General features: G+C 45.7%; 1 protein-coding gene and 1 long non-coding RNA gene across 2 annotated transcripts in view; one reads left to right on the forward strand and one right to left on the reverse strand.

Annotated features, from left to right (window-relative positions):
- Nucleotides 1-10,915, forward strand: part of DRC8 (dynein regulatory complex subunit 8) — a 133,334-nt gene extending 122,419 nt beyond the window's left edge. The window contains exons 4-7 of the mRNA XM_040451867.1: nt 4,358-4,437; nt 5,572-5,614; nt 5,712-5,778; nt 10,311-10,915. Of these exons, the coding sequence (XP_040307801.1) occupies nt 4,358-4,437; nt 5,572-5,614; nt 5,712-5,778; nt 10,311-10,426 (306 nt within the window). The 3' untranslated portion in view covers nt 10,427-10,915. The remainder of the gene's footprint in view (nt 1-4,357; nt 4,438-5,571; nt 5,615-5,711; nt 5,779-10,310) is intronic.
- On the reverse strand, nt 6,473-7,959 carry LOC121015129 (uncharacterized). The gene is made up of 2 exons (XR_005783643.1): nt 7,689-7,959; nt 6,473-6,741 (listed from the first exon to the last, which is right to left on the reverse strand). It is a non-coding gene; the product is annotated as an uncharacterized LOC121015129 (long non-coding RNA).
- Nucleotides 10,916-12,352: the final 1,437 nt, after the last annotated feature.

The following is a 12,352-nucleotide window of genomic DNA, read 5'->3' on the forward strand; positions in this document are numbered from 1 at the left end:
TGTGTGTGTGTGTGTGTGTGTGTGTGTGTGTGTGTGTGTGTGTGTGTTTGGTAGGGTTACTGTGATAAGAGTACCACAAACAGTAACTTAGACGACAGGAATTTATTATCTGACAGTCCTGCGGGCTAGATGTGCAAAGTCAAGGCATGGGCTGGGTTGTTTCCTTCTGGTCTGTGAGGGAAGGATCTATTCCAGGCCTTTCTCTGTGGCTTGCAGATAGTGGTCTTCAGGTTCACATGGCATTCTCCCTGTGTGCATGTTTTTCTGTTTAAATTTCCCCTTTTTATAAGGACACCGGTCATTTTAACTTGATCACCTCTGTAAATACCCTCTCTCCACATAAATCACATTCTGAGGTATGGGCATTAGGACTCCAACATAGGAATTTGGGGAGGACACAACTCAACCCACAAGTCATTCTCTCTGTCTCTCTCTATACCTGTGGATATATCCTCCTTCTACACCTCCCCCCACACGTATATAATTCGATATTTGATATATTTCTATTAAATCTTTTTTTTAATGTTTTTATTTATTTTTCAGAGAGAGAGAGAGACAGAGCATGAGCAGGGGAGGGGCAGAGAGAGAGGGAGACACAGAATCTAAAGCAGGCTCCGGGCTCTGAGCTGTCAGCACAGAGCCTGATGCAGGGCTTGAAACACAAACTGTGAGATCATGACCTGAGCCGAAGTTGGATGCTTAACCAACTGAGCCACCCAAGCACCCCTGTTTCTATTAAATCTTAATGGCGTTTTAGTATGTGGGTCTAAATAACCTTTGAGCCATTATCGCATAACATTTCTAGAACACAGTATTTTTGTCCTATCTTACCTGTGGCCTCATAACATTAACTAGCTTGTCCTACACCAGAAATAACAGAACCACATCTTAGCCTTCCCTCTCCCCATTCGTATTTCCAGATTCCTCCCTTCTCTTCTGGTTTCTTCTTTATGATAGAAAAATATACCATATTTTCAAAATGACTTTTAGGGGCACCTGGGGTGGCTCCGTCGGTTGAGCATCCAACTTTGGCTCAGGTCATGATCTCACGGTTCATGAGTTCGAGCCCCATCCCTTTCTCTCTTCGCCCCTCCCCCACTCATGCTCTCTCTCTCTCTCTCTCTCTCTCTCTCTCAAAAATAAATACACATTTAAAAAATTAAAAACAAATAAAAATGACTTTTAGAAAAATGAATGGAATCCAAATAAAGCATAGAGTTTACTGAATACTGATGTATTAATATCACTTCATTAATTGTGACAATGAGCCAACTAGCATTGTGCCATGGAAATGGAAGGATTAACAATAGGGGAAAATGGGTGGGGGTATATGGGAACCGTGTACTATCTTCACAGCTTTGCTCTAAATCTAAAACTATTCTAAAATAAAAAAGTTGTTTTAAATGCTAAAAAAACCTTCTCTAATACAAAATAGTTTTTAGTCCAAAACAGTTTATTAATACTATGTATTAAGAATTATCAGGGGCGCCTGGGTGGCGCAGTCAGTTAAGCGTCCGACTTCAGCTCAGGTCACGATCTCGCGGTCCGTGAGTTCGAGCCCCGCGTCGGGCTCTGGGCTGACGGCTCAGAGCCTGGAGCCTGTTTCCGATTCTGTGTCTCCCTCTCTCTCTGCCCCTCCCCCGTTCATGCTCTGTCTCTCTCTGTCCCAAAAATAAATAGTTGAAAAAAAAAAAAAGAATTATCATATAATTGGGGTACCCGAGTGGCTCAGTCAGTTGAGCGTCTGACTTCGCTTAGGTCATGATCCCCCTGTTCGTGGCTTCGAGTCCCACGTCGGGCTCTGAGCTGGCAGCTCAGAGCCTGGAGCCCGCTTCGGATTCTGTGTCTCCCCCTCTCTCCACCCCTCCCTTGCTTGTGCTCTGTCTCTCTCTCTCAAAAATAAATAAAACATTAAAAAAAAGAATTATTTAATTGCATCGTTTTTATGCCATTGCTTCTGCATCTTTGTGTACAAAAGAATGGATGAGATGTGGCCTCTAGAGGACAGTGTTGGGTCATAGAAAGATTTTCGCATTCTGCCCAAGTTGAAGGTGGACTTCTTTATTTTTCTTCTTACTTTTTAACCGTAAGTCCTCTGTTTATTCATTATCCGTCTTAAAAGAAAAAATGTATGCATCTCCTGCCATCCTGGTTCGCTGGAGATCTGCTTTAACTTGCTTTTTTTGTGCAGTTTTGGCTCTCACAGATGGATTGGACCAGAATGATTGCAGTTTTCGCCCCAGCGTTGCGAGCCCCCAGGGGGATCGTGGAAATCGTGTGGGAGCCAGTAGAGCCTTACGGGGCACATGCTATGTGTTGTGAATTCTCACGTGGTGGACAGAGTGCTATAGAGCTGAGCTTTGGGGAACCTCCAGACCATTTGTAGATTGATGAGGATGCTCGTAAAATATAGAGGAGTTTTGATCTTTCAAGGTCGAGACTGTTTGCTCCACGGTGATTTATTTGTGGGGGATGCGGAGAGAGGGAGGCAAGCCATTGATCACCCCGGCTTCTGGAGCAGATTGGTAAAGTGATCAGCATAGAAACCCGCCATTTTAATTTAAAAATTATCCCTCCAAAGGTAGTCTCATGAGATCGACATTTGATTTTTTTTTTTTTAATTTTTTTTTTTCAACGTACGTTTATTTTTGGGACAGAGACAGAGCATGAATGGGGGAGGGGCAGAGAGAGAGGGAGACACAGAATCGGAAACAGGCTCCAGGCTCTGAGCCATCAGCCCAGAGCCTGACGCGGGGCTCAAACTCACAGACCGCGAGATCGTGACCTGGCTGAAGTCGGACACTTAACCGACTGCGCCACCCAGGCGCCCCGACATTTGATTTTTAAGAGGCTCCCGGGGTTGGGAGTCACAGTGCTACTCAAGCACATCGGAGCCAGATGAACATTAATTTGCAAAATCTCGCCTTGTACCTAGAGGCAGCTGCTGAGATAATTGTTCGCGTATTGACGGGCTCAGAGAGTCCGGAGTATCATTGTGTCATGAGATGGGTGACATTTTCTGTTGATAGTGGAATCCGAGGGCTCCGCTCATACCAGGTGAGCCTCTGAGCTTCTAGTATAAACGTTAGAAAATAGTTGTCATGAGGACCACAGTGTGTTCCACTTAGCAGCAACCTATAGATTTCTTATTTTTTGTTCAAAGAATGAATCTGTTAAAAGGTCCTGTGTTGAATTGGGATCTATGAGCCTTTTAATAGGACTTTTGAAAAGGAGTGGAAAATTTACAGCTCCTCGTAAATAGCCTGACATGAAAGTTAAGATCAATAGTGTTTTGTTCGGCCACACCGTTGACGTTGAACCTATGGGTGGGAGTCTCTCATTCTCATTTAACAGTACCAGGTACCCAAATTTCTCTTCCTCGGGTGCAGTGTTTTGTTTAGCAGTGGTATAACAAAGTTCCATTAACCATGTGGGCATTTAGTAAATATTATGGTGATTTGATATATACTCTGGTCCTTGAGACATGATTGGTCCCCTAATTGGGGCCCTTCTCTGGTGTTCCTCATCACAGGGGAGAGCATCACTGCATCCCGTCTCTGCAAGTCAGAGTCCTTGACTCCTCTCTTGGTTCTCCTCTCTGCCCATAATAGACGCAGCTCTGCCCTATTGCTTTTACTTCTTAAATCTTTCTTGAAACCATCCACTTCTTTGTCATGGCCACCACTCTAGTCCAAGCTCTGTCATAGCTGCTGAGCCCACGGCAGAAGACGCCTTGCCCCTAACCAGTGTGATCATTTACACACACACACATCTACGAGGCCTTCGGGGATCTCCCGTTGGTCTTAGGATGACAACCAGAGTCACTTTCACGGACGATAAGACCCAGCAAGCCAGTTCCTGTCTCTCCCTCCAGCTTCATCTGGAAACGTCCTCCATCTTGCTCCCGAGCACCCCCCCTTCAGCCTCCTGGCTCCCACGGGGTCTTAGCGCATCCTGTTTCCTCTACGTGGAGTCTCGTCTCTGCTGGCTTTGTCTAAGTACCTTGTACTCACCCTTTATAAATCAGCTCCAGTGTGATTTCCTCGTGAGTGCCTTTCCTGATCTGACCTACAACTGCCCTTTGCTCTATGCTCTAATAGACCCATTCTCCTTCACTTCATTATGTTTATAATTAGACACTCAGCTCTGTTGTTTTTTGATTAATATGGGTCTCCACTAATGAATATAAGCTCTACGAGCAGGGACCATACCCAAGTATGCTCATTATCAAATCCCTAGCACTTGGCACAGTGCTTGGAAAAGGAGTTGCTCAGTGCACTTGCTGAAGTAATACATGGCTATTATTTTTTTCTTTTCTTTTTTTTTTTTACATGGCTATTCGTTATGGAATGTTTAGGTAGAGGAAGAAGAACCCACTGGATACATTCGATTTGAAAAATTTCTTCCAGTGATGACTGAAGTACTCCTGGAAAGAAGGTAAGAAGGTACATGCAGTTGTGGAGGTACTGATTAGAATTATCTTAATTTAAAAACACTTGGCTTTTTCACTTTGTATATTCTTTAAAAAAAAATTTTTTTTATATTTATTTTTGAGAAACAGAGACAAAGCGTGAGCGGGGGAGGGGCAGAGAGAGAAGGAGACACAGAATCTGAAGCAGGCTCCAGGCTCTGAGCAAGAGGTCAACACAGAGCCCGAGGCGGGGCTCGAACCCACGAACTGTGCAATCATGACCTGAGCCGAAGTCGGACGCTCAACCGACTGAGCCACCCAGTCGCCCCTCATTTTGTATATTTTATTCAACCAACCAGTGTTTATCCTGGAATAGCTTCCTTCTGACTTTTCACTATACTTTTTTTTTAATTATTTTTTTAAGTTTATTTATTTATTTTGAGAGAGAGAGAAAGAAAAAGGCGGGGGGGGAGGGGAGAGAGAGAGAGAGAGAGAGAGAGAGAGTGAGACAAGTAGGGGAGGACGAGAGAGAGAGGGAGGGAGATTGAATCCCAAGCAGGCTCGGCACTGACAGCATGGAGCCCGACGCAGGCCTCGAACTCACAAACCGTGAGATCATGACCTGAGCCGAAGCCAAGAGCTGGACACTTGACTGACTGATCCATCCAGGCGCCCCAGTCACTGCATTCTGAACGGCCATTTGGCATATGCTTAGAAATATCAACCATGTTTATACTAATCTGATAAGCAAAGTGTAATTACAGGGGCAAAAGGCTACCAAAAGCATAAACCAACAACAGATTTATTATCGTCTGTTTTGAATCATCACTGAGACTTAACCCTAATTACTCTTCTAAAGACCGTGTAGCGTTAGCTTACCCCAGTTGGTTGACTGTAGACATTTTATTTCCCGAGAAGTGGATTTTCATCATGATGAGAAAGATGAATAGATAACATCACGTGAGTTTGAACTAACTATTTTCTTTGGGTGTGAAGCGCTTTCGAAAGGACTTTCATATCTCGAAATCCAAAACTGTTTCCGTGAGGGAAGTACTATTATCCTTGTATATGAGCAGCTGCTAGTTTGTTCTAGGTGATCGTTTATTGTGTAGAGACTGAGCTAAATACTGTGACATTTGCTCCCTTTACTGCATAATTAGATACAGACCAATTCCGGAGGATATCCTTCTTCGAGCGTTTGAGGTGTGTAAGCTCCAGATTTTATATGTATTTATGTGAAAAATGCATCATATAGAATGTATTCGCCAAACCAAACATACAATATCCGCCTTTCTTTTAGGTATTAGATCCATCTAAACGTGGGTTTCTTTTGAAGGAAGAACTGATCAAATATATGACTGAAGAAGGTAAGAGTGATTTATTACTTCTTGTTAAACTGTGACTTATTTAAGTGATTAATAATTTAACAACAATTATGGAAAAATTCTAGGGGATGCTTTCATTATTAAAAATTTTTTAATGTTTATTTTTGAGAGAGAGAGAGAGAGAGAGAGAGAATGTGTGAGCAGGGGAGGGGCAGAGAGAGGGAGACCCAGAACCCGAAGCAGGCTCCAAGCTCTGAGCTGTCAGCACAGAGCCCGACGCGGGGCTCGAACCCACGAACCGCGAGATCACGACCTGAGCCAAAGTCGGATGCTCAACTGACTGAGTCATCCAGGCGCCCCTAGGAGATGCTTTTAAATCAATCATTCTGGTTCAAAGAGTTATTGACCACCGTTATTTTGGTTTGGGAACGGGTTCTGTTTTGTGGGGGTAAGAGGACGAAGGGTGGGTTAAGGGGAGAGTGATAGTTGCTGTATAGGATTTTGTAACGTATAATGAAACTTCTACAAATTGAAGGCACTCCATTCGCTTAGAGTATTTTCAGAATAAAAGCTACGCCCTTGGAAAACATGAACTATCAACTATAAATCAGTGCCTGTGACTAGATTGAAGATTTGAATTAGGTTATGGTAAAATTCCTTTTCAAAGAGCTTTTCAGTTGATGAACTTACAGATAATACAGACTCAGTTGAATAGAATTCACACGGAAACTTCCAGTTCTTTATGCTGGCGGCGTTCTGTATTTGCTTTGACCTTGACCTACACGTGCCCGGTTACCCATAACACTGTTTTCTTGAGGCACTCTCTCTGCTCAGGCGGATGTGTAAGTTCGTCTTCCTTGGACTTCTGTGGCCTGATGGTCACTCTCCTGAAACCGTGCCCATCTGGGTCACGTTCCTTCCTCCCATATGAGGTTAGGGTTCTGTCTCCTTTGTTCCGTTCGCTGCTTTGCGGGTTGAGTCCTGCATGATGCACAGTTGCCATCACTAGAGACAGAACCAAAAGTGCAAGTGACTGTGAGGACTGGAGACCAAGATTGTCCACCGGCACAGCTGGTTGGGCCACGCTGACCTGACCCACCACGAGGTGAGGCTACGGGCAACGAGAACAAGAATGACTTGGCTGTCACGGCTGCCACCAAGCACTCTTGCGACACTGTAACAAATATCTTCAAAAGGATTTTTTTTTAATGTTTATCTATCTTTGAGAGAGAGAGAGAGAGAGACAGAGCACATGAGTGGGGGAGAGGCAGGGAGAGAGGCAGACACGGAATCTGAAGCAGGTTCCAGGCCCTGAGCCGTCAGCACAGAGCCCGACTCGGGGCTCAAACTCACAAACCGGGAGATCTGAGCCAAGGTCAGATGCTCAACAGACTGAACCACCCAGGTGCCCTGAGAGCAAGAGTAAAGTCTTACGCGTTATAGCCCCCCCCCCCCCCACCACAGTAAGTCTCAACAAATGTGGGTTGAATTAAAGGAATGAGCAGGGGCGCCTGGGTGGCTCAGTGGGTTAAACAACTGACTTGGGCTCGGGTCATGATCTCACGGTTGGTGAGTTCGAGCCCCGGGTCGGGCTCTGTGCGGATGGCTCGGAGCCTGGAGCCCGCTTTGGATTCTGTGTCTCCCCCTCTCTCTACCCCTCCCCTGCTTATGCTCTGTGTCTCTCTGTCTCTCCATAATAAATAAACATTTAAAAAAAATAAATGAATGAGCAGATGAAAGAAGGATTCGTGAAGGGGCCCAATGGAGAGAGATAGGTACTGACATCATAGTGTGAACAGAGGTGGGGAGGCGGAAGTGAGCGTGATATCTCCGTATCACGGAGACTGTGAGTGGAGAGCGCCTGGGGGCCTTGCTGGCCAACAGCAGGAGACAACCCTGGGTAGATCTGTGGGCTAGCCTGTTGAGGCCTGGGCTCAGGGCTCGGGACTCACCCTGTGGGCACCACAGGAGCATCGCGGGGTGTTGAGATGGTCCTTACGGGGCAGGAGGGATTGTTGGAAGGCCAGTCTGGTGTTGGCGGTTTGTTGGACGAGTAAGAGACCGGTCAGGAGGCTACCGCGGCTTTGGGAAGGTGCCCTAGTGAGGTTAGTCTGGAGCCAGCAGGCGGAATGGAAGGGAGAGATGGATACAGGGGGCCCCCCGGGTGGCTCAGTCGGTTAAGAGTCCGACTTCCGCTCAGGTCATGATCTCATGGTTCTTGAGTTTGAGCCCCACGTTGGGTTCTGTGCTGTCATCACAGAGCCCGCTTCGGATCTTCTGTGTCGTCTCTCTGCCCCTCCCCCACTCACGGGCACTCTCTCTCTCTCTCTCTCTCAAAAATAAATAAACTGAAACAAAGAGAGAGAGAGGTACAGTAGGCCTGTTTCCAGCAGGATCCGTGGGTCTCGATGAGTAACAGCATGTTGGGAACAAAGGTGGGAGCTGAGGCAGGAGTAACAGGGCCTTGACTCGGATGATGGGTGTCACGGGAATGCTGTTGACTGACGCCGAGATATCAGAGGCAGACTGCCTCGGACACAGAGATAAGGGGATGTTTCACAACATCCACAGACTATTAGGTTGGGCAGATGCATTCTGGCTGCCCGGGATGTCATACGAAACACATGATAAGCCGCAGTGAACCAAATTCCTGAAAGACGTCCAGGCGTGTGATGGTGTCAGACAGTATTTAGCAGCAGGGAAGGTCTCCAAAACTTTGTTTCAACAAATACATGTTGCCACCTGTGTGCCAGAATGTTCTAAGTGTTAGTTAGATAGTAACATGTGGAGTCCTCATAACAACCGCATTAGATGGCTGCCGTGATTATCTTCTCCATTTCGCAGGGAGGGAAACTGAGACACAGCTTAAGTGATTCGCCCAGGATCTTAAAGTTAATGAGACAGCTAAGCATTTGAACCCAGGTAGTCTGCCTCCCAAGATTGTGCTTTAAAAAAAAAAAAATGTTTATTTATTCATTGAGAGACAGAGAGAGAGAGAGAGAGAGAGAGAGAGAGAGAATCCCAAGCAGGCTGCACGCTGTCGGCATAGAGCCTGATGCAGGGCATGATCTCACAGGAGATCATGACCTGAACCAAAATCAGGGGTCAGACGCTTAACCGACTGAGCCACCCAGGCGCCCCCGCAAGATCGTGCTTTTAATCATTAAGCTATTCCGTTCCTATCCTTAATCAAACACTGTGTACCTCTTTCCTTGCCCACGGAAGCGGCGTGACTGCCTTCTGGATTGTACTGTGAGCAGCGCCGTGTTCTGAGCGGTCGAGTGTAGTCCTCGAGGTCATGGACCTTGAGCTGGACTACGGCATCCAGATCCCAGCTCTGCCACTCATTGGCCCGGGGCGGGTGGCCTCGCGTCTCTGTGTGCCGGTTCCTCTTCTGCAAGTGGGGCAGCCATCCTTTCGTCTTGTGAGGCGCTTGGGAGGTTAACTTCGTGCGTCTCAACACGTGGTTGTTACCAGTGCTCTGTGCAGGACCTCCACGGTGCCCATCGGAGTTCATTGGCAGTGGAGTTTCCATTTAATCAGGTGTAAGAACGATGTTAGGCTGTGTAAGCGTTCTGTCTTTTCTCAGGATGGAAGTACGGTTTCGAGAACTTGACACGCTGCCCTTGTGTGATAATCTGTTATCATTGTCCTCACGATCCCCACTTGAATGATTTCTGTGGTTTTAGCTGAATTCCGACCTGGAAAACATCGTGTGTCGTGGCAGGTGAAAAACTCGGAAGATAAGTGATCCTCAGGCCTTAGTAACTCACCGGCTCAGAGAAGCGTCTTTTGGGGGAAAGTGGCGATTTGGACGTTTCTGTATTTTTGCTTAATATCAGGACAAAGTTCTTTCTTAAGTAGTTGGCAACCTTTCCGGCATTCCTCCCGGGTTTGCTTCTCATCTTGGTGGCATCAGGGTCCAAGATGACCCTCAGCTGTTACCTGGATCCAGCAAAATCCACAGATTTTCTGTGTAACTTTTGGTTTCGTATGACAGCAACGCTGGGCCAGACTATAACAGAGAGGACCGTTTTGACCCGGAGGATGAGTGGCATCTGTCCGTGGGTTCAGCTGGCATCACGAAGCTGGCCGAGCTGGTCAGGGAGTATTCAGAGACTTCACGTCCCTGTCAGTGGCTCTTCAGCAATTTCGCATCGAGACCGTTTAATCCCTTCGTCACAGCCTTGCTCAATATAATGATTAAACTCCCTAGAAAAGTGAGCCTTCGGGTGAAGGCAATTCCAATGGTTTTAATTTAAATAAATAAGCAACCTTATTCAGGGGGGGTCTTAATGTTCTCCTGCTGTTCTGACTGGAGTGATCGATGTTATAGGTCGCTTGAGCTATGATGTCTGCAAGGCAGACTAAGTCCCAAGTCGGCCAGGAGTACAACTGCCTGCTCTTTGAGTGTCTGGATGGTCATGATGTGCTGGCTCCGGGGCCCCAGGGAGAGGAACCAGCGACACGGCGGGGACCTGGGGGGCTCCGTGGCAATTAAGCTGGTCGGCGGAAAGAGAAAGAAAAAGATCAGAGGATCGTAAATGATGAATTTCCCTTCTTGTCCTTCCCAGGTGAGCCTTTCTCTCAGGAGGAAATGGAAGAAATGTTGTCTGCTGCAATTGATCCAGAATCGAATTCAGTTCATTACAAGGACTATATAGCAATGATGGTGATAGATGAAAGTTAAGTGCCTTGAAGACTTAATTTCTAACTGAGAGGCTGATTTTAAAAATGGCTTGTCCTTGTGAATTTCGCGTTTTATCTTATAATTCCTGTATACGCTAATTAATGCCCAGTAACAACTGTTTCAAGACTCTTTGTTCTTTAAAGATGATCATTATGCTGTAAAACACAGATTTATTTGGTGTGGTCTAGCCTTATGGAATGACAAATTGCTAATTATTTTAAAGCTTGTTCTTAAAACGTTTTAACATTATCCGTGGATCGTTGTTAGTTTCCCCGCAATAAAACTCAGCTGACCTTCAAATTAATTAAGCTGAAAAAATGAAGAATGCCCAGAATGACCCCAGGTTTGGCATAGGAGGATCTTGGAATGGGGCAAAATGAGCACAAACTGAAAATGAGTAGTAGCATGGGGAAAGCCACAAACGACTAATGCTTTGGCATCTGAACGTGGAAGGGGCGTGATTGAAATAAATATTGATAATTAATTGCTTATGAGTGTCGATTATAAGTCTCATTTGAGATGATATTAACCCAGCTAAAGGAGTTGAGGTAATTGAATGTAGAGAGGAGAAAACTGAATGGAGGGGCGCCTGGGTGGCTCAGTCGGTTAAACGTCCCACTTCGGCTCAGGTCATGATTTTGAGGCTCGCGGGTTCAAGTCCCGTGTCGGGCTCTGTGCGGACAGCTCGAAGCCTGGAGCCTGCTTCGGATTCTGTGTCTCCCTCGCTTTCTGCCCCTCCCCACTCTCACTCTGTCTCTCTCTCTCCCCCTCCCCTGCTCACGCTTTCTCTGTCTCTCAAAAATGAATAAATGTTAAAAAAAAAAATTAAAAAAAGAAGACTGAATGGAAATTGATAACGCGAGGAAGTGGCAATTCTCTTCTGTCTTTAGAGTTCTTACCTGTTCACGATAGCTGCCGTGGGAGTATTGTCCTGACTACTGAGTGAGAATATCGAGAAATTCTGTGGTGTGCAGGAGGTACAGCTGTTGAAGGAGCAAAATAAAGTTATCTGAACACAAGGAATCATGATGGAGAAAGGCCCAGGAACTTACAAGCAAAGGGGGAAATAAGGTAAAGGAAAATGAATAGTCTCCCATAACCTGTCTAGCCTTTCATGTGCATGCATTACACACACACGGATCTCTCTGTATTTTTTTATTTTTTTATTTATCTTATTTATTTTTTATTTTTAATTTTTTTTAACGTTTATTTATTTTTGAGACAGAGAGAGACAGAGCATGAACAGGGGAGGGGCAGAGAGAGAGGGAGACACAGAATCGGAAACAGGCTCCAGGCTCCGAGCCGTCAGCCCAGAGCCCGGCGCGGGGCTCGAACTCACGGACCGCGAGATCGTGACCTGAGCTGAAGTCGGACGCTTAACCGACTGCGCCACCCAGGCGCCCCTATTTTTTTATTTCTTAAATTTTTATTGTTAGTTAAAACATTTTTATTATTATTTTAAAAATGTTTATAATTTTTTAAATTTACATCCAAATTAGTTAGCATATAGTGCAACAGTGATTTCAGGAGTAGATTCCTTAGTGCCCCTGACCCATTGAGCCCAGCCCCCCTCCCACAACCCCTCCAGGAACCCTCAGTTTGTTCTCCATATTTAAGAGTCTCTTATGTTTTATCCCCCTCCCTGTTTTTATATTATTTTTGCTTCCCTTCCCTTATGTTCATCTGTTTTGTCTCTTAAAGTCCTCGTATGAGTGAAGCCATATGGTATTTGTCTTTCTCTGACTAATTTCGCTTAGCATAATACCCTCTAGTTCCAGCCATGCAAATTTTTATTTTTTTTAATGTTTATTTTTGAGAGAGAGAGAGAGAGAGAGAGAGAGAGAGAATGAGCGGGGGAGGGGCAGAGAGAAAGGGAGACACAGAATCCGAAGCAGGTTCCAGGCTCTGAGCTGTCCACATAGAGCC

Source organism: Herpailurus yagouaroundi, unplaced genomic scaffold (assembly GCF_014898765.1).
Source record: "Herpailurus yagouaroundi ecotype Mexico unplaced genomic scaffold, PumYag 205, whole genome shotgun sequence".
NCBI lineage: Eukaryota > Metazoa > Chordata > Mammalia > Carnivora > Felidae > Herpailurus > Herpailurus yagouaroundi.